Source organism: Hesperophylax consimilis, chromosome 19 (genome assembly GCF_061612785.1).
Source record: "Hesperophylax consimilis isolate HC1 chromosome 19, BYU_Hcon_1.0, whole genome shotgun sequence".
NCBI classification, from domain to species: domain Eukaryota; kingdom Metazoa; phylum Arthropoda; class Insecta; order Trichoptera; family Limnephilidae; genus Hesperophylax; species Hesperophylax consimilis.
The window spans coordinates 681,740-704,543 of record NC_142854.1 but is presented as its reverse complement, the minus strand read 5'-3'; the positions used below and the strand labels follow the sequence as shown (position 1 = coordinate 704,543).

The 22,804-nt window shown below is 31.3% G+C and overlaps 1 protein-coding gene across 1 annotated transcript; it reads left to right on the top strand.

The window, feature by feature from the left end:
* The first annotated feature begins 627 nt into the window (after positions 1-627).
* Lrr47 (Leucine-rich repeat 47) lies at positions 628-22,804 on the top strand. The gene is made up of 6 exons (XM_089643362.1): positions 628-1,008; positions 7,859-8,057; positions 14,560-14,651; positions 17,465-17,622; positions 20,908-21,194; positions 22,773-22,804. The coding sequence occupies exons 1-6, from the start codon at positions 628-630 to the stop codon at positions 22,802-22,804; spliced, it is 1,149 nt and encodes a 382-aa protein (XP_089499488.1).

Genomic DNA, 22,804 nt, shown 5'->3' with positions numbered 1-22,804 from the left:
CCATAATTGCACCAACAACAGACAAATAAAATTATAATAGTTCATTATGCACCATTTTTCATACAAATCATATCAAAATTTGTCATACAACATGGCTGTCAGACAATTTCCCATCACCTTAGTTTTGACTTCAATTCAAATATACAAAATCGTACTAATGCTGGGGGATAGGGGTGACGGTGAGAATTTATGGAAAAAAATAAACAGCTTCCTCAAAATTTTCAATTTCTCATTTTTATAATATTTTTTCACCTTCTATAAATACTATATAAATATAATGGTTTCCAAAAATAGCCAGCTCCTCAGAAAAATTATTTATATCAACAATGTCTCGGACTTTGATTGACTCGGTTTCGAATGAATTTTTACAGAGTCGATTTGTCCATGGCAATGAATCGAAATATTTCGACGGTTAAAAGATCGAGTAAATCATCGATTGTGCCATCGCTAGCCGGGACAGGAATATCCCGAGATCCCGACCATCTCTAATAGATTTGCGCATTGGCGTTTTTCTATGGACAAACTGGTTTTGCGCGCCAGCTGCTCAAACGTCAATTTACTAGATTATTTATTCGAATAAGTTTTAATAGTGAATAATAGTGGAAATACGATAAGAGTGGTCCAATAATGAAGTTACTATGCGATGTCATCGTCATTAACCGACAACTTTCCAATTTAAATGTCGGAAAGGCACCGAGTCGCCCCCTCAAATCAACTCTAGCATTTGGTAGAGAGGCTAAAGATAAAAACGCCTATTTCATATTGCATTTTAACTCACTTAACAAAAGCGGATTCCGATATAAAGTTAACGGAAACATCGAGCAAGTGTTTACGAAGTTCTGCAATGAAGGAAAAGCTACAATTAGATTTAGAAATCCTCCAAATGATTTGTGTATTAAATCAGAGGAATCGCAGTTGAAGTCGTTTTTGAATATTTTGAAACTAGCTCTTGAAGGAAACATGGAGAGCTTGAAGCAGTACGAGCTTTCAAACCTCACAGCCACAGAGGTAACATACCTTACTTTCACTATTTTGTATTTATTGTTTCTTTACATGCGGTATCACTGTTATATACACAAAGTAATATGTATATTGAAAGAACAATATTGTTGCATGAATAATGGGTACCTACTAAGCTGAAGGTGTAATGATTAAAAACGTGTTACGGTAATTATTTACCCAGCCTTACCCACACTTGAAAATTTTTGTTGCATTGTAAATTGTCACAAATACGGCATTAGTCAAATTCGTGTCGTATAGCAAGAAGGTGCAATCGTAGTATCCTCGTTGTATAATTCACATGCTTTGTGCTAAATATCAAAATCACATCTCCTTTATCTCGTTGTGGAGGAAATTTCACCCGGACAGTGCAAGTTCATTTAGAGCCCGGATTTCTTGGGAATTCAAGGTAGGCTGTTTCCACTTTTCCCGTGATTTATTCAAAACCAATAGGGAATTCTCTTCACACCAAAAAATCACTTATTATTAATTATTCACGTGTAGAAACACTTCAGACACAAGAATACATAGTTTTTATAATTTTCAAAAATCATTTATTAAAGTTATAATGACTTTAAAAACAGGCGCGAACGAAATATTTCAACGCAGCTAAAAACGCCCGGTGATTGATCAAGCGTTCAAGGGCGAACGATGACGTCACTGTTGACCGGCCTGAGTAGATCCTGCAAGCCGATGGCGTCGGCGGCGGCAAAGGTGTGACGTAGCACTTGTGACGTAGCGGTCAAAATGGCGCATGACCGTTTTCAGAGCCGAAATAGCACGCAATTTTTAAAACAACTACAAAAAATTGAAAATGCATTTAAAAAAAAAGAAAAAAAAGAGGCACATAATAAAATAATTATCTTTATTGAAATAAATTATTTACAAAATGCACGAGAATTCCCTATTGAATGAGCTCTTTACTGTTGTATTTTATGGTGGATTTGATTTAAGGTTCATTTTACGTGTAATAGAACACGTTACACTTTGCATAAAAACCGTGTCTTATAAACATTAGTTTATCATTAAAAAAACATAAAATTTGATAAGTCAAAATATTTCACCAACAAATGTAAATACAGGGTGTATCGGCACTAACCCGACAAACTTTAACCAGCTATTCCTTAGCACATTTGGAGTAAAAAATGTTATGTACACTTTGCTGTCCGGTAACATTTTTTTTCTTTTAAAAACAAAAAATAAATAAAATTTCCACACTCCGCTACTGCCCACAGTATAGGGGTAAAATAATTGGCAACGCCGCGCTACTGTCATCTCTTTCACACATATTCTGTCTCAAGTCCCGTGTGGTTCCCGCCACCCCGTCTCGTATCAGTGGTCAGTGCTGTTTTGGGAGTTCGCATGTCATCAAGTTTCTAGTTTCGTTTTTGTTTTGTTATCTAAGTTTTTACTGTTGAAATATGCCCCTCAATTATCCACCTGCCGAGCAAGCAGATATTGTTTTTGTTTATGGATTTTGCAATGGAAATTCACGAGCAGCCGTAAGGGAGTATCGCATGAGGTTTCCTGGAAGACGCGTCCCACACCATGCTACCTTTGTCCAGGTTTGTACCCTATCAATTGTTTATTGAAACTATTTACATTCATTGATAATGCCAAAAAGCGCTTTTGAAATTTAAACTGGGAACATTAAAAACATAACAAGGGGCCACCAACTTTAAAAATGTAAATTGTACTTTAGGTGATTTGTGTTCAGTGGTCACTAAACGGCGTTTTAAAAAGTTAATTAATTTTAATCTCTAATAAATGCATCATTCACTGCAATTGAATTCACTCCCTTTCTCACCATGGGATTATTTAAATTACTTGAATTCAATTTCACCCCTGTGAATCCAAGATATCAACCGTACCTAGTTAAGAAAATTATAATTTAAAACACTTTGTTATACATTTTACTATAAAAAAATGAAATAAATGAAGAGAAAACGTAAGTTTTCTGATATGTGCCTAAAATAAGTGTTCTTTAAAAATAAAATGAGTGAAAAAGCCCGCGATTGTTTATTTGACATTATTACTGAGCTGAATAATAAAAGCAGTTGTTATTTGTTGTTTTGTTTCAGATGTATCAACAATTGCGTGACTGTGGCATCGGACGGATTGAAGGCGCCGGCGGAGGACACAACATCGTTCCTGTGGCAGTTGAGGAGAGAATCCTGAACTTAATTACCGAAGACCCCACGCTGTCCGTGCGTCGGGTCGCTCTGATGATAGGACACAGGGAACACATGGCGGTATGGAGAGTTCTGAAGAAGCACGGGCTCAAACCTTTTCACTATAGGCGCTGCCAAGGCCTCATGGAGAATGACCACTTTTCCAGAGTCGTGTACTGCAGAAGAATGCTGCATAATGTCATAAGAGATGCAGACTTCATGAAAAACATATTGTTTACCGACGAAGCACAGTTCACTAAAACAGGAGTGCTAAATGTGCACAACTTGCACCATTGGGCTGAACAAAACCCCAAGCTTGTTCGGGAGTCGTCGAGCCAGGACAGATTTTCCATCAACATGTGGGCAGGAATCCTGGGAAATCAAATACTCGGTCCAATCGAGTTGCCTCCCAGACTAAATGGACCGATGTATTTGGAGTTCTTACAAGTGCAACTGGGCGAGATTCTGGAAGATGTGAACCTCGAATTACTACGGAGAATGTGGTTCCAGCACGATGGAGCCCCACCACACTATTCGATTGCCGTGCGGAACTACTTGGATGTCGAGTTTCCTGGTCGTTGGATAGGCCGTGGAAGTCCGGCCATTGCTTGGCCACCAAGATCACCCGACCTGACCCCCCTGGATTACTACCTGTGGGGGGCTCTCAAGGAAAAAGTGTATGCTAAGCCAATAGCCTCAAGAGAGCAACTGCTCGAACGAGTGATGGAAGCCGCTGCAGAAATTAAAGCAAATCCTGCAAACTTAAATAATCAAAATATAACAAGACTACACGCTTGCATCGAAAATAATGGTAGTCACTTCGAACAAATGCTCCAATAAAAAAATTAACATAAACTACATGTCCGCATTTTCATTTATTATTTATTGGTAAAATTCTCACAATGTCATTCATTTACACATCAATATTACCTACATATCAATATTTAATAAAATCTGTAGAAGAGTATGCCCGTCGGCATTCAACAAGTTTTTCGACAAGTGTGTCGAAAAGCGTCTTCTCTCTTTCCTACACACTAAATATTAATGGTTAAAAATGAGACGACTGATGCTTGTAAGCGCGCCAATACGTAAAAACAACGAAACTCGAATAAGAATTGCCAGGTGGGTTTTTTAATCGCTTTAATCTGACTTTAAACAATAATTAAACACGTAAAAATTATTTAATATAATATTACAGTACAGTACTTTGAACCTTCGCAATAAATTTATTTGATTTTAAGTTTAGTTTGTAGAACTCCATTTCAATTTAGAGATTTTTTTTATTTTAACAGTCTTATTAAAAAATTTATAAAAACAGTGTGTTTATAAACAAGTTCTGCTAGTTGTAATTATTATTACGCGTGACAGCTGTTTCACCTTCTGACGGCATTATCAAACTTTGGTAAAGCCACTTACAGACGACGTAAGTGATAACTTTCTTTTTTTATTATTCTGGCTTTATTGATTTCCGAGTAAATTGTCGTAAATTATTATTTGCTAATCCCAATATTATTTGCTAATGCTAATAATTAAGTGAAATTTTAAACAATGCAATAATAGGATTATTGCATTGTTAATTTCACTTAATGTCGTTGGTATTTCCAACTGATGACTCAGGGGTTTATTTCCCTGAATAATTAAGTATTTTGGGGTCTAATTATTATGCATTTCATTACATCCGATAATTTAAACAATTTTTATGTTGAATTGGGGTAAGTTTTATGGCTAAGGGAAGGAGTGGAAGGTGAGGAAGTACCTGGATATTCAGATCTGGTCACCAAATACGGCTAGTCATTTCAAGCAACGTTTAAATTCTAAACCTGGATATTCAGATCTGGTCACCAAATACGGCTAGTCATTTCAAGCAACGTTTAAATTCTGAACCTGGATATTCAGATCTGGTCACCAAATACGGCTAGTCATTTCAAGCAACGTTTAAATTCTAAACCTGGATATTCAGATCTGGTCACCAAATACGGCTAGTCATTTCAAGCAACGTTTAAATTCTGAACCTGGATATTCAGATCTGGTCACCAAATACGGCTAGTCATTTCAAGCAACGTTTAAATTCTGAATTAATTAATCAATTACGAAAAAGCGTGGGGTTAAGAATATTTTTTTTAAATTATAGTTGTAATTTATTGTCGATTTTTTAAAAAAATTGCGATATTTTAAATAAAATTTAATAATTATTGTTTAAATAAATTAGCAATCTGGCAGCATTCATTTGCAGGTGGTCAATCCAATGCAGTCATGACGTTTGTGTGAGTGCTTTCCTTTGTCTCAGTGTGTTGCGCAGCAGTTTTATATGAACCGTTTTTTGATTCATCGGGATTGTTTTTAAAACTATACATTCTTTGTACCTTCAAATTAGTGGAAATAAACTTAAGTGTGTCAAGCTGCTCGTTATATTCCGGTAATTCTGGAAGGCTTTTAACATAAGCAATAATATTCATAAATCACATTCCGCGAAGTTGTAAATAACTAAATTTATTAAAAAATATACGTTGTAGGATAGCCTAGCAAGTAACATTTTGACAGAGCACTTACGGTGATTTAAAAAACAACGGCGCTGTTCAAATAATCCAATTATTATTATTGATAAGTACCTAAGTGAGGAAAATTGTTTTTAAAAGTGCTCAGAATTATTGGACTTCGATTATAAATTCAGGAAATCTACTAATTAGTTTCTTAGTTTCAAAATTAGACTATTTAATACGTGAAACGCGTAAGAGGTGAAACCAAAGCATTCCAGAGGTGAAACAATTTAGATACAAAAATAAAACTGATGTGTACAATACAAGAAGACAATCAGTGATTCGCATACGAAAAATGTGAATAATCATTATTGTTAAATAAAATATTTCTTTTCTGGTACTGGATTATGTAATACGGGCTTCGTTCGCAGCAACACGCGAGAGTTGCGATGTTGCTTTCAAATTTTGACAAAGGATAAAACAGTGGTGACATGTGGTGAAAATATGTTTAATTAATTTTTTATTAAAAAAAAACGTTACCGGACAGCAAAGTGCACATAACATTTTTTACTCCAAATGTGCTAAGGAATAGCTGGTTAAAGTTTGTCGGGTTAGTGCCGATACACCCATAGTATATCTCGACACCATCTAGTAGGAAATTCAGCACTAACAAAGCCTTTCCTACAAAAATATATTTGGTTGTTTACAGGCGAAGAAAAATATAATAAGCAGTAATTGTCGATTGAAGTACTTGTACATATTGAATTATTTGGCGGGTTGGGAATAAGCCGACGTAGCTCAGTGGTCCAGAGAACATGACCGGTCATCAGAATGTGCGGGTTCAATTCCCGTCGGCGGCATTTATTTTTACTCGGGAGATATTTTCAATTTGTACAGATATTTCAGGCGAGTAATTAATGCTTATAATAATTTGGTCTCAACTTCTCCTTTAACCTCATTCATGGAGTCCAAGCAAGTAATTATATCATCATATTTTTAACAAATAAATTCGGTTGTCTTTTAAAATTCCAACATATTTTTGTCAATATTTATTAGTATTTGAGTTTTTATTTTCTCTAATTTTAAATCTACGTAAGCCGCAAAATTTTGAAAACACATCGGGTTAATGTCTTCAGGTGCATTATTCATTTTGTTTTTTGATCTTGTTATTGTGTTTAGATTATCTTGCCGTTGAGAGCCGGTTTTTTTACCATGTCATTTGTGTAGTTAAAACTGTCTTGAACCAGGTTCAAGGCCGGTTTTACCACACCAAAGTTGAACGGGCGCGTAAGAATCTAATTAGTAAGACAGTTTACAGAGTATTTTGTAAAATCTACTACTTAGTTATGAACTATAAAAAAAAAATATTTTTATAAATGTGTTATTATATATTTTGGTGTACCAAAAATATAAAAAAAAAATGTCTGCATTCATTTTATGAAATAAATAACTTTTTAATGACTTTATTGTGACTGCTTTTCGTAGAAAGAACTCAATATTTTGTTGCATTGCCGATACCTAGATTCCATTTTACTTCTTATTGTTTATTGCGGTATTTTAAGTAGGTCCATAGTTATCTATGTCCTAATACAATCCTTATATACATGTACATATAATTATAGTAACACATTTAACACTCTCATAAATGGCTTTAGCCGTGTTTAGTGACTAGATCTGAATAGCCAGGTACTTCCCCACCTTCCTCTTTCCCTTCCCCACTTACCTTCAGCCTCACAACATCCCCCAATTGGGGATGCCATAGTCTCACTGGCTCCAGACGGGAGCAGTTGGGACTCTTGTGAGGTATTCACTATAAAAAAAAAAAAAAAAAAACATTTAAAATGAATCAATCACATATTTTCGTAATTTAATTTTAAATGTTTTTATGTTTTCTTCTGATTTTATCTCTTCTGGCGACTTCCGCAGAGTGTAAAATTGCAAAATGTTCGTTTGTTAAAAATCTTAAATCTCTTAAAGTTCTTCATCGATTGTTTTGAAATTTTGACACAACGTTGTATTCGAATACGCCTGTGTTTTTATATATCTATATTATATAGATGTCACCTGGGACAGGTAAAAAGATGCTTTTTTTTTTAAACAGTGCAATCTGTTGGACGTAAAAGCAACATGCGCTATTGTTTGTCTATCTGCACAGACAGACTGATATGGACATAAATAAAAGAAGTTGAGTGCAAACGGTTCTAGTTGCAGGTAAGGGCGCCCCCCACAAGGTTGATCATCATCGGAGATATCTCAAAGTACCCACTGCGGGGCCTGCCGCGCTCCCTGCTGCAGCTGCAGATCAGCGGCGTGGAGCTGCACACCTTTCGCCGGGAGATCCTGTGCCTCCGCTCGCTGCAGACCCTCGATTTGTCGCAAAACCTATTGCAAAAACTGCCACCAGAACTCGGTAAGAATATATCTCTCATAAGCTTGACAAGGCTTCACCTCCAACTCTTAAAATAATAATCATTTTTATTGACAAATTTCTTATACATTACAAACAAATAAGTTTAATTAAATAAAGTGAGGTCACCAGTGACCAAATGTTTTCAAAACATTGGGTCGGAGCCACAAAAACATTGTGGCCCTGCCCCAATGTTTCATGTTTGCACAAACATTTCGTTCAATGTTTGTGGTAATATTGTCGCTGGAGATCTGCCTTTAGCAATACATATTATTCTATAAGATGCAACATTATGTTTACAAAGATTTAGAAATTATGTAAGATGCAACAATAAGGTTACAAAGATTTAGAAATACATATTATTATGTAAGATACAACAATAAGGTTACAAAGATTTAGAAATACATATTATTATGTAAGATGCAACAATAAGGTTACAAAGATTTAGAAATACATATTATTATGTAAGATGCAACAATAAGGTTACAAAGATTTAGAAATACATATTATTATGTAAGATGCAACAATAAGGTTACAAAGATTTAGAAATACATATTATTATGTAAGATGCAACAATAAGGTTACAAAGATTTAGAAATACATATTATTATGTAAGATACAACAATAAGGTTACAAAGATTTAGAAATACATATTATTATGTAAGATACAACAATAAGGTTACAAAGATTTAGAAATACATATTATTATGTAAGATGCAACAATAAGGTTACAAAGATTTAGAAATACATATTATTATGTAAGATGCAACAATAAGGTTACAAAGATTTAGAAATACATATTATTATGTAAGATACAACAATAAGGTTACAAAGATTTAGAAATACATATTATTATGTAAGATACAACAATAAGGTTACAAAGATAAATACATATTATTATGTAAGATACAACAATAAGGTTACAAAGATTTAGAAATACATATTATTATGTAAGATACAACAATAAGGTTACAAAGATTTAGAAATACATATTATTATGTAAGATACAACAATAAGGTTACAAAGATTTAGAAATACATATTATTATGTAAGATACAACAATAAGGTTACAAAGATTTAGAAATACATATTATTATGTAAGATACAACAATAAGGTTACAAAGATTTAGAAATACATATTATTATGTAAGATACAACAATAAGGTTACAAAGATTTAGAAATACATATTATTATGTAAGATACAACAATAAGGTTACAAAGATTTAGAAATACATATTATTATGTAAGATACAACAATAAGGTTACAAAGATTTAGAAATACATATTATTATGTAAGATACAACAATAAGGTTACAAAGATTTAGAAATACATATTATTATGTAAGATGCAACAATAAGGTTACAAAGATTTAGAAATACATATTATTATGTAAGATGCAACAATAAGGTTACAAAGATTTAGAAATACATATTATTATGTAAGATGCAACAATAAGGTTACAAAGATTTAGAAATACATATTATTATGTAAGATACAACAATAAGGTTACAAAGATTTAGAAATACATATTATTATGTAAGATACAACAATAAGGTTACAAAGATTTAGAAATACATATTATTATGTAAGATGCAACAATAAGGTTACAAAGATTTAGAAATACATATTATTATGTAAGATGCAACAATAAGGTTACAAAGATTTAGAAATACATATTATTATGTAAGATACAACAATAAGGTTACAAAGATTTAGAAATACATATTATTATGTAAGATACAACAATAAGGTTACAAAGATTTAGAAATACATATTATTATGTAAGATGCAACAATAAGGTTACAAAGATTTAGAAATACATATTATTATGTAAGATACAACAATAAGGTTACAAAGATTTAGAAATACATATTATTATGTAAGATGCAACAATAAGGTTACAAAGATTTAGAAATACATATTATTATGTAAGATACAACAATAAGGTTACAAAGATTTAGAAATACATATTATTATGTAAGATACAACAATAAGGTTACAAAGATTTAGAAATACATATTATTATGTAAGATGCAACAATAAGGTTACAAAGATTTAGAAATACATATTATTATGTAAGATACAACAATAAGGTTACAAAGATTTAGAAATACATATTATTATGTAAGATGCAACAATAAGGTTACAAAGATTTAGAAATACATATTATTATGTAAGATACAACAATAAGGTTACAAAGATTTAGAAATACATATTATTATGTAAGATACAACAATAAGGTTACAAAGATTTAGAAATACATATTATTATGTAAGATGCAACAATAAGGTTACAAAGATTTAGAAATACATATTATTATGTAAGATACAACAATAAGGTTACAAAGATTTAGAAATACATATTATTATGTAAGATACAACAATAAGGTTACAAAGATTTAGAAATACATATTATTATGTAAGATACAACAATAAGGTTACAAAGATTTAGAAATACATATTATTATGTAAGATACAACAATAAGGTTACAAAGATTTAGAAATACATATTATTATGTAAGATGCAACAATAAGGTTACAAAGATTTAGAAATACATATTATTATGTAAGATACAACAATAAGGTTACAAAGATTTAGAAATACATATTATTATGTAAGATACAACAATAAGGTTACAAAGATTTAGAAATACATATTATTATGTAAGATGCAACAATAAGGTTACAAAGATTTAGAAATACATATTATTATGTAAGATACAACAATAAGGTTACAAAGATTTAGAAATACATATTATTATGTAAGATACAACAATAAGGTTACAAAGATTTAGAAATACATATTATTATGTAAGATACAACAATAAGGTTACAAAGATTTAGAAATACATATTATTATGTAAGATACAACAATAAGGTTACAAAGATTTAGAAATACATATTATTATGTAAGATGCAACAATAAGGTTACAAAGATTTAGAAATACATATTATTATGTAAGATACAACAATAAGGTTACAAAGATTTAGAAATACATATTATTATGTAAGATACAACAATAAGGTTACAAAGATTTAGAAATACATATTATTATGTAAGATGCAACAATAAGGTTACAAAGATTTAGAAATACATATTATTATGTAAGATACAACAATAAGGTTACAAAGATTTAGAAATACATATTATTATGTAAGATACAACAATAAGGTTACAAAGATTTAGAAATACATATTATTATGTAAGATGCAACAATAAGGTTACAAAGATTTAGAAATACATATTATTATGTAAGATACAACAATAAGGTTACAAAGATTTAGAAATACATATTATTATGTAAGATACAACAATAAGGTTACAAAGATTTAGAAATACATATTATTATGTAAGATGCAACAATAAGGTTACAAAGATTTAGAAATACATATTATTATGTAAGATACAACAATAAGGTTACAAAGATTTAGAAATACATATTATTATGTAAGATGCAACAATAAGGTTACAAAGATTTAGAAATACATATTATTATGTAAGATACAACAATAAGGTTACAAAGATTTAGAAATACATATTATTATGTAAGATACAACAATAAGGTTACAAAGATTTAGAAATACATATTATTATGTAAGATGCAACAATAAGGTTACAAAGATTTAGAAATACATATTATTATGTAAGATACAACAATAAGGTTACAAAGATTTAGAAATACATATTATTATGTAAGATACAACAATAAGGTTACAAAGATTTAGAAATACATATTATTATGTAAGATGCAACAATAAGGTTACAAAGATTTAGAAATACATATTATTATGTAAGATACAACAATAAGGTTACAAAGATTTAGAAATACATATTATTATGTAAGATACAACAATAAGGTTACAAAGATTTAGAAATACATATTATTATGTAAGATGCAACAATAAGGTTACAAAGATTTAGAAATACATATTATTATGTAAGATACAACAATAAGGTTACAAAGATTTAGAAATACATATTATTATGTAAGATACAACAATAAGGTTACAAAGATTTAGAAATACATATTATTATGTAAGATACAACAATAAGGTTACAAAGATTTAGAAATACATATTATTATGTAAGATACAACAATAAGGTTACAAAGATTTAGAAATACATATTATTATGTAAGATGCAACAATAAGGTTACAAAGATTTAGAAATACATATTATTATGTAAGATACAACAATAAGGTTACAAAGATTTAGAAATACATATTATTATGTAAGATACAACAATAAGGTTACAAAGATTTAGAAATACATATTATTATGTAAGATGCAACAATAAGGTTACAAAGATTTAGAAATACATATTATTATGTAAGATACAACAATAAGGTTACAAAGATTTAGAAATACATATTATTATGTAAGATACAACAATAAGGTTACAAAGATTTAGAAATACATATTATTATGTAAGATGCAACAATAAGGTTACAAAGATTTAGAAATACATATTATTATGTAAGATACAACAATAAGGTTACAAAGATTTAGAAATACATATTATTATGTAAGATACAACAATAAGGTTACAAAGATTTAGAAATACATATTATTATGTAAGATGCAACAATAAGGTTACAAAGATTTAGAAATACATATTATTATGTAAGATACAACAATAAGGTTACAAAGATTTAGAAATACATATTATTATGTAAGATACAACAATAAGGTTACAAAGATTTAGAAATACATATTATTATGTAAGATACAACAATAAGGTTACAAAGATTTAGAAATACATATTATTATGTAAGATGCAACAATAAGGTTACAAAGATTTAGAAATACATATTATTATGTAAGATACAACAATAAGGTTACAAAGATTTAGAAATACATATTATTATGTAAGATACAACAATAAGGTTACAAAGATTTAGAAATACATATTATTATGTAAGATGCAACAATAAGGTTACAAAGATTTAGAAATACATATTATTATGTAAGATACAACAATAAGGTTACAAAGATTTAGAAATACATATTATTATGTAAGATACAACAATAAGGTTACAAAGATTTAGAAATACATATTATTATGTAAGATACAACAATAAGGTTACAAAGATTTAGAAATACATATTATTATGTAAGATGCAACAATAAGGTTACAAAGATTTAGAAATACATATTATTATGTAAGATACAACAATAAGGTTACAAAGATTTAGAAATACATATTATTATGTAAGATACAACAATAAGGTTACAAAGATTTAGAAATACATATTATTATGTAAGATACAACAATAAGGTTACAAAGATTTAGAAATACATATTATTATGTAAGATGCAACAATAAGGTTACAAAGATTTAGAAATACATATTATTATGTAAGATACAACAATAAGGTTACAAAGATTTAGAAATACATATTATTATGTAAGATGCAACAATAAGGTTACAAAGATTTAGAAATACATATTATTATGTAAGATGCAACAATAAGGTTACAAAGATTTAGAAATACATATTATTATGTAAGATACAACAATAAGGTTACAAAGATTTAGAAATACATATTATTATGTAAGATGCAACAATAAGGTTACAAAGATTTAGAAATACATATTATTATGTAAGATTAATGTTACAAAGATTTGAATTTGATTCAAAGAGATGAAAATTTCAAGTATCAATAGGATTTCCTTTTGTAATCTCTTCACTGACTCTAAATATGTCTATATCAGAAGAGATTTTGTTCAAGAGAAATCTCCTCCCCACTGGAGAACCATTGGCAGGTTTGTCCTATAGGCAGGTAGATAGAATAATCTATGATGACTCTCTATTAGGCGTGGTTTACATACAAGTGGCGAGTGGCGAAGACGTGGCGTGGAGGCATCTTAAACTTTGTATGGCGGTGGTGCCCGCGTCATGTCGCCTGTGTATAATTTATGCCATATAAAGCCAATGGAGGAGACCTGTGTCCGCGCCACTGCTCCGCCACTCGCCACTTGTGTTTCAAGCACGCATTAGGTAGCCATCAGGAACATAGTACCATAATAGTTGAATTCTCTCGTGATTGTTTCCTCAGTTATAAAAAAATATAATCAAGTACACAAAAAAATCTATGCCAAAAATATTCTGGTTACCTCAAAAAAGACAAAGACAAACACCTCAAAAATTGCTGTTCAACTCAAGAAAGAGTCCTATAGTCCCATAGAAATGACCTGTTCTCATGTGGTGGTAAATGTCAACTGTGTACATATGTTGGGCAAGTGCTTGGCATGTTTCCTAGGGATCAATGTCGCTAGTTCCTCGGAGCATCTTCCATTGTATCAGTAGAACTAGGACAGCATACTTACCAGACGTCTGTGTTCTTTGATATTTGGTGCAGTCTGATCATAGCTTGGCCACAGTCGGCACTCTTCCTTCGTTTCTATTAAGTACAGTATGGATGTTACTTTTGTAACAAACTAGATATAAGAATATCTGTAATGTATCTGGAACATTGTTCAGAAGTTGTTTGTTTGTCCAGGGGCCATGCCGAACCTGGTGGAGTTAATCCTGGGAGGAAATGATCTCGGCAGCAGGGACAAATCAGACTGGAGATGGCTCGAAGGAGCACAGGTACCAACAATACATTCTTTGTTAATAACAGTTATTGGATAATTTGTCATCACCTCAAGGACGATATACTAATATTACTTTCTTATTAATACTTCACAATTGATTGGTTCTAATCTCAATAATTATTAACCACTATTTTTATTTTTTCCCAATAATTTTACAATTAAGTAAATACAGTTTTAGAAGAAAAATCTACATACATATAAAATGTAAAACAAAGGTAATTAAAGGTGGGTAATATTGCAAAAAATTTGCTGATAGACAGTGGAACGATGACTACCTATATTTAGGTCTCATCGCTCTAGTCCTTGAATGATGGCTGCCTAAATTTATTCATTTCTGCAAACAGCTCAATTATAAAACCTACAAATATGAGATTAACAATGAAGGTGTCGAAATCTGTCTTAAACTGAGGGACGAATCACATTTAGAAAAGTGAATTCTGATCAAAACCTTGTACTGTAGTACCGCCCAGCATAAAATGTGCTTTTCCTTTCCTAAACACGCTCATTAAAGAACATAAATATAAATATATTATTAAAATAAATACGGGAAAATCCAATTATGTCCTAAATTCTGTATCTAAATTTCGCTAATAAACAACTAGTTAATGTTAATTAAGTGTTAATCTCAAGTGACCTACCAGGTAAGTATGGTACTGTATATTATCTCCTACTGTATATTATTAGTAATAACATAGATAATTGTAGAATTGTGTTATACATTTGTACAGCGCCTTGGAGGTGATTTTGCACAAAAACGGCGCTATACAAATGATCATAATATTATTATAAATGTGGATTCATTGGCTTTAAACCACAGTAAGCAGTTTATATGTTTCTTTATTAATATTCGGAGGTATGATTTTTTGAATGGGCACTGCCAAATCCAAAACGGAAATCTCCATCGCTCAAGGTATTTATTTTGTAAATGTCATCGCTCCAGTAGATAAAATAAGGATAGCAATGATTGATGAGTTGGTCTGCATAGCTTCCGTAAGCACTGAAGCCATAGGCTTTGACAGAAGTTCTGTCACTTTAATTTTTTTTTTTTTTAAATATATTTCTTTTATATAAAAACATAAATATGTTAAACTAAAAAAAACTAATTACAATAAAAATGTTTTCTTCCTAACGTAACCACCCAATTCAATAGAGAAAAACGTTTCTCGTGTTTGATTTGGGGAGTAGTGCCATTACAATTATACATAGGGTAAAGAAAAGAAAGTTTTTATTTATAAAGTAAGAAATAAACAAAATGTATATAGCATGATAACAAAAGTGTAGATAATGAAAATAGACTAAATTAGATACACAGTAAATGTAAATAAATTTAAGAATATATTTATTTACATTTAACATTAATTTAAGAAGAGTAGTAAAATAAAAATATTATTATTACATTTCGATTAATAAGTAGGTAGTAGGTGGTATAAGTATATGGAGTTATTTTATTCATTTGGAGTAAACAGAGCTGATAATATTGCAAGCGAAGGTACATAATAAATTGCGACAATAAGCTGTTGGTGGTTCGAATGCTAATATAATATTTCAAGAGGATATGGTAAAAAAAGAAAAACATTTTTTTTTGTTAATTAATAATGAAATTAAATAGTTAATTATATACTTAGTATGTACTATTAAAATTTGAATTTGATCAATTACTACTGATATTTTTTTTTTAAATTTTTTTATAGTGAATACCTCACAAGAGTCCCAACTGCTCCCGTCTGGAGCCAGTGAGACTATGGCATCCCCAATTGGGGGATGTTGTGAGGCTGAAGGTAAGTGGGGAAGGGAAAGAGGAAGGTGGGGAAGTACCTGGCTATTCAGATCTAGTCACTAAACACGGCTAAAGCCATTTGGAGCAACGTTTAAATTCTGAATGGTGGTCTTACACCAGGGCGATACTGGTAGTATCTTCCACTCTGGAACGTGCCGCAAATATACTATATATTATTTTAATTAATTAATTGTGAAATAACACAAATTAATCAAATAAAATTTATCTGCGCACGCCGGGTTCGAACCCGCGACCTTCGGAATGGCAGTCCAATGCGTTACCACTGGACTATGCCGGCCGTCAATATGTATATATGTACCTGTAATCAAAAGATACGAAAAAAATTAAATTAAAACTTATAATTATTATTTGGTTGATCAAGAAGTTGTTTTATTTGTAATTTAAAGGCTTTATAATTTTTTTCAGATTATATTTTATATGGGAGTGCATTAAAAAATTTTATACCTTGAAGAATATAATGGTGTTGAGAAGCGCTCATTTTAAATTTATGGATTTCTAAATTGCCACGTGATCTTGATCGGTTACTTATTTTTGGAAATGTTATTGTAGGATTGAAATGATCTTTGTGAGTTTGTAACAATGAGTTCTTTTTGAATATATTATTTAGACTGAGAACACTAAAAGAGTTAAATAACTGTGTTGTTGGAAATATAGATGGTTTACGTAGGATGACTTTTAGAATCAACCTCTGTGCCTTTGAAAAAATTAATGGAGTTCATCAGAGTTCCAATTGCCCCCTGCTAACCCCAGTGAGATTATGGTATCCCCAATTGGGATATATTATGAGGCTGACGGGTGTGTCCTCTGGTTCTAAATATATATATTATATAAATAATCCAATCATTATTATTATTATAGGGATGCCATAGTCTCAATGGCTCCAGAATGCTAGAAGCAGTTGGGACTCTTGTGTGAAATTCACATTTAAATTGACCAAGTGGAATTTTTCAAGTTTCTTTATAGTAACTTCCACCCCTTTCCGAGCTAGCTTTAAATGGATGTTATTCCAGATTGGCCGCAAGCTCCGACTCCTCGACCTCAGCTCCAATAACATCAACTGCCGCGCTCCGCACAACCTGGCCCGCCTCTCCGGCCTGGTGACCCTCAAGCTGGACTCCAACAGGCTGCGTTACCTGCCCAGGGGGTTCGGCAAGATGACCTCGCTTCAGTGAGTGCTACTTATTCTACATCTGGGCTGATTGATACTAAATCTGCCTTCATTCTATTATAACTTTTACATATTGTATATCTTTTGTTCCATATGTAAGAAATGTATATTTGTTGCCTGCACCCGGCTTTGTTCGAGATACCACAATCTTTTTTTTATTATTGAATAAAAAAGATTGTTTTTTTATTTTTCGGAATAACTTTATTGAGTAAAACCTCAAATTGTAATATTTAATTATTGATAATATTTTTTTTATTTTTTTATTTATTTATTTAAACGCCCATAGGGCTTTTACCTATAATAAAGTACATCTTTATTTTTTAGTTATACAGATTACATATAAAAAATTAAAAAAAAAAAAAAAAAATCAGTGTTAACAAAATACAGGTTACATAAAAATATCAGAGTTGACAAAATATGTTACATAAAATATAAGAATTTTAAAAATATAGGTATGGATAGAGTAAGTGAGTGAGTGAATACATATTATAATATTAGCGATTTCTAAACGAAAATCTGATCGGGTTGAATCTTGCGATCATACATACCCGATCAGATTTTCGTTTAGAAATGGCTAATATTATATTATTAATATTATCAATAATTAAATATTACAATTTGAGGTTTTACTCAATAAAGTTATTCTGAAAAATAAATATTCATTCTCGACTTGCAGAAAAGTCAATAGATGTCGCACATTAAAAATAAAAAATACTATAGGTTTATCTATACTTAGTTTATGTTCTATACTTAGTCTAACTTCTGAAATTAAATATCTTGGTATATATATAGATCAACATTTTAAATGGAAAAAACAAATTTGTGAACTTGTCAAAAGAATTAGAAAATGTATTTATATATTTATAAGACTTAGAAATATTCTTAGACTAGAAAACCTAAAAAGAGTGTACTATGCAATTGTACAATCTATATTACAATATGGTATTATTGGCTGGGGAGGAACTTATAACAATATATTAATTCCACTTAAAATAGTTCAAAGATTGATAATTAAAGTAATATTGAAAAAACCATCCAAATTTTCTACTGAGATTCTCTTTTCAATATTCAATGTACCCACAATAGACAATATATATAAAAAATATTCAATTCTACAAATTTATAAAGAAATACAGTTAAATAACTTACAATTCAATTCATCAGTCAGATATCAAAAAACTGTCAAAATCCCAAAACTTAATACAAAGCACACACAAAATACCTATCTCTATCTAGGTATAATATATTTTAACATCCTTCCATTATATCTAAAAAATATTGAAGATATTCAGGAATTTAAAATAAAATTAAAAAATTACCTAAAACTACTATAAATGTCCATATCTTACTCTTATTATTATTTCCTTGAAACTGTATTATTGATAAATCTTGCCTATTTCTTACTTATCCCTTTGGTTTTGCAAATATATTATTTACTTACTCACATGATTCCATATAATTGAGCTAGGATTCACTCACCAAACACAAGAGCCTCGTCTCTTTATGGTGAGGAAAAGCTATTATTATTTACCTTGATAACACTGTATAATATGTATAATTGTATATTTATTGTAAAAAACATACAAATATTAAATAAATAAAAAAAAATAAAATCTAAAAAAAAAAGACACTATCTAGATTGCATTTAGTTCGGGTTGAATCTTGCGATACATAAAGATAGTTGCCAATAAAATTGTGCGGTGAAAAAATGAAGACAATGTTGGTAGTTCTTATTCGAAGTATGATACAATTAAAAGTGACCGAGGGGGATAGGGTCCCATTAGCTCAGTGGTAGAGCGGTGTCCTGGCAAGACAAGGGTCCTGGGTTCGAGTCCTAGATGTGACCGTATCCTTTTCTGATTTTTCTGTTTCAGATTTTCGTATAGAAATCGCTAATATTTTCTTCAATAATTAAAAAAGATTGTTGTGACAGCCTCCGTGGCTGAGGGGTAAGGCTCCCAACTAGCAAGCTGGAGGGCGCGGGTTCAAATCCCGGCATGTGCAAGTAAATTTTATTTGATTAGTGTGTTATTTCACAAATTATTAATTAAAAATAATATACAGGGTGTCCGGAAACTCGTAGTACAAGCGGGAAACTGGTGAATCTACATCACATTTGGAGTCGATTTTGTAGTATATTTTTTTTTTATTTGAGCTTTCGTTATCGAGTAAATCGAGTTTGAAGTTGATTTTTTTTTTTTTTTTTAATCAAATTCTTATAAATTATTACTGAAGATCAAAGTACCCAACTAATTAAAACTATTTGAAAGTAAAACAAATGAAGAAACTCGGATTTGAAGCATTATTTTGAAATCACCCTTCATTTAACCCGGTGTAATCATAAAATATTTCTGCTCTGCAGGGTTAAAACATCTGTTATTCAACCCTAAACACCAGAAAAAACTTTAACCCTAAAATAGCCGAAAAATATTTTTTTTTGGTTTTTTTTTTTTTTTTTTGAAAATGCTCAAATCAAAAAACTTTATGTTTTTTTGGGTTCCCCATGTGGTGTAGATTCTCCAGTTTCCCGCTTGTACTACGAGTTTCCGGACACCGTGTATAGTATATTTGCTGTACATTCCAAGGTGAAAGTTCAGGCTTGAACATTAACATTCAGTATTGAAACGTTGCTTGAAATGGCTTTGGCCGTGTTTAGTGACCAGATCTGTATAGCCAGGTACTTCCCCACCTTCCTCTTCCCCTCCCCACTCCTTCAGCTTCCCAACACACCGCAATTAGGGATGCCATAGTCTCACTGACTCTAGATGGTTTGGAGCAGTTGCGACTCTTTTTGCAGTTTCATGTAAAAAATAAATAAGTATATGGCAATATGGCATCGCTGAAAATAAAAGCCCTATACTAAAGCAAGGAAATTATTATAATTTAATCATATCAATTCAAATGCGGTGAACAAATCAACAAATCAAACGGTGGCGTGGATTTGATTTATATACAAATCTACAGTTTTATTCTGAGATTGATGAAATTTTGCACACGTGACCCTCAAAACAAGAGGAAGGTCACTATCTAGTGTCTACTATAGTGTCTTGGATAAATATAATATAATATCCCACTTTTTTTAAAGTGCGACATCTGCAAATATTTTCTGCAAGTCTACGATCAATTCATCTTCCACAGATAAGTTGATGGGCTGCACAAACAATGCACATGATTAAAGGGAAAGTTGCACCTGACGATTCTAAAATCTACCGTTAAATTAAAAGTACTCGACCGACGATATGTCAATATTTCTGTTTGTCTCCAACAACTATAATATGTTTCCAGGTATCTGTCTGTCTCCAACAACAATCTCTGTTCCCTTCCGGCCACCATGCTGCGGTTGAAGCTTCAACAAGTCGACTTCTCCGGAAATTCCTTCTCTTACGTTGAAGAATCTCAGGGCCCCACTCCGGCCATGGTCTTTCGACTAGGATCCCTGTCGGAGATCGCCGGAGCTGCGGTCCTCAACCACAAGCTGTACTACGCTAGAAACATAATACCGCTCACCTTGGTGGAATATTTAAATGCTTCCAACTACTGTGGAGCGTGCGGATCAGCAACTTTAGATTCGGGTGTTAATCATAGGAAAATTAAAATGAATGTGCGGAATCTCTTTCCCTTAGTAACATTGGACTATTCTGTCGACCCCGTTATTAATTTTGATTATTATTGTTGCTCCTATAATTGCTCCAAGGTTTTAACGAGACGTTGGACGTGAATTTATCTTTGTCGTGTTAGCTGATATCCAGTCTCTGTTAGGTACCATATTTTTTACAGTGAAAATAGATATGTAATGAGGTTTTTTACCCCAGCGGGTTAAATTAGGCCATTTTCTGCCGTCTTCAACCGTTCCAATAGGTTTCACGTTACACTCTATTCTGTTTTTTTTAAACGAGGGATATGTTCTACCGTGTTAAAAAAAATTCAGTACATGATATTATCGACGAAAAAACATTACCGCCCAAATGCCAAAAATCTAATTGAACAGGAGGGAAAAAAGACTTTTGACGATTATCAACTTTCCCGTGGCATGTCAAAACTATGTTGTGGCAAGAGTATTGGAGATGGCGGTATTGCGCTAAAAATAGTTGCTAATCTTGTATTGATTTTTTACTGCTGTGCGCAATATTTAGTAGTAGTATTATGAACTAAGTATACAAAAATATAGGCGGAATTCGTTCTCTATCGAATTTCATAAAAGAGTGATTTTTAGATTGTATGTGTCGCTTAGGCGGTATTGTTTCTTCGTCAACAATATATAACCCACACCTAGATAAAGGGTAGCACAACTCGAAATAATTCAAAATTGAGTTATTGCGATTTTCGGAATCTGCGTCGAAAACTACACAAACTACAAAGACACCTGTCTAAAAATCTCCATCAATAATAATGTGATGGCGATGTAAGTTAGTCTTTCTTAGTTGCTCCACGTACACCCACCACCAACAACAGTAACACATCACCAATTACGACATACCAGCAGTAGGGGAAGGTGCTGTCAATACGCACAAAGACTGGATTATTTCGACTTAGTTTTGTATTCGTGATTAACTGCAGTCATAAAGCGTGAATTATTTTAGTTGATTTGGTATTCGTGATTGAACCTGTCTTGTTTCTCGGGCGTTCTACATATCAACTCCACATACTCCGGTTTTGTTTACAAAAGTAAGTAATTTTAATTTTACTAATTCATAATAGTTGATTAATTTGAGTTGATAAAATTATTAAACAATGATTTAGTCACGAATACTAAAATAACACGAAATTAATTAATAAACAAGTGATACGTGTATTTGATGATAAGTAATTGAGCAAATAAATATCCTAGTAAAATAACATACAACATTATATAAAAATATTTTTAATCGGTCACATAAAAATCGAGTAAAATGTTTTTTGCTGTTCCTGAAAAAAGAGGTATTTTGAGTTGTACTACTCTTCATCTGGGTGTGCGATATGTATTTTGGATTAAATGGGAGAGTTCATAACGTTGTTGACGGTGTTATATTAAAAGTGTGTAAAAACAGAATCATTCACATTAGATGCTCTATTTATTGCACAGAGTGTGTTATAAGAGAAATTGCTTTTTATTTTATTTGAGAAACCGACAGTTTTAAATGATCGGATTTATTTTTTATCCAATGTTTCAGACACCATTACATTGGACACTAACGCTGTCTAG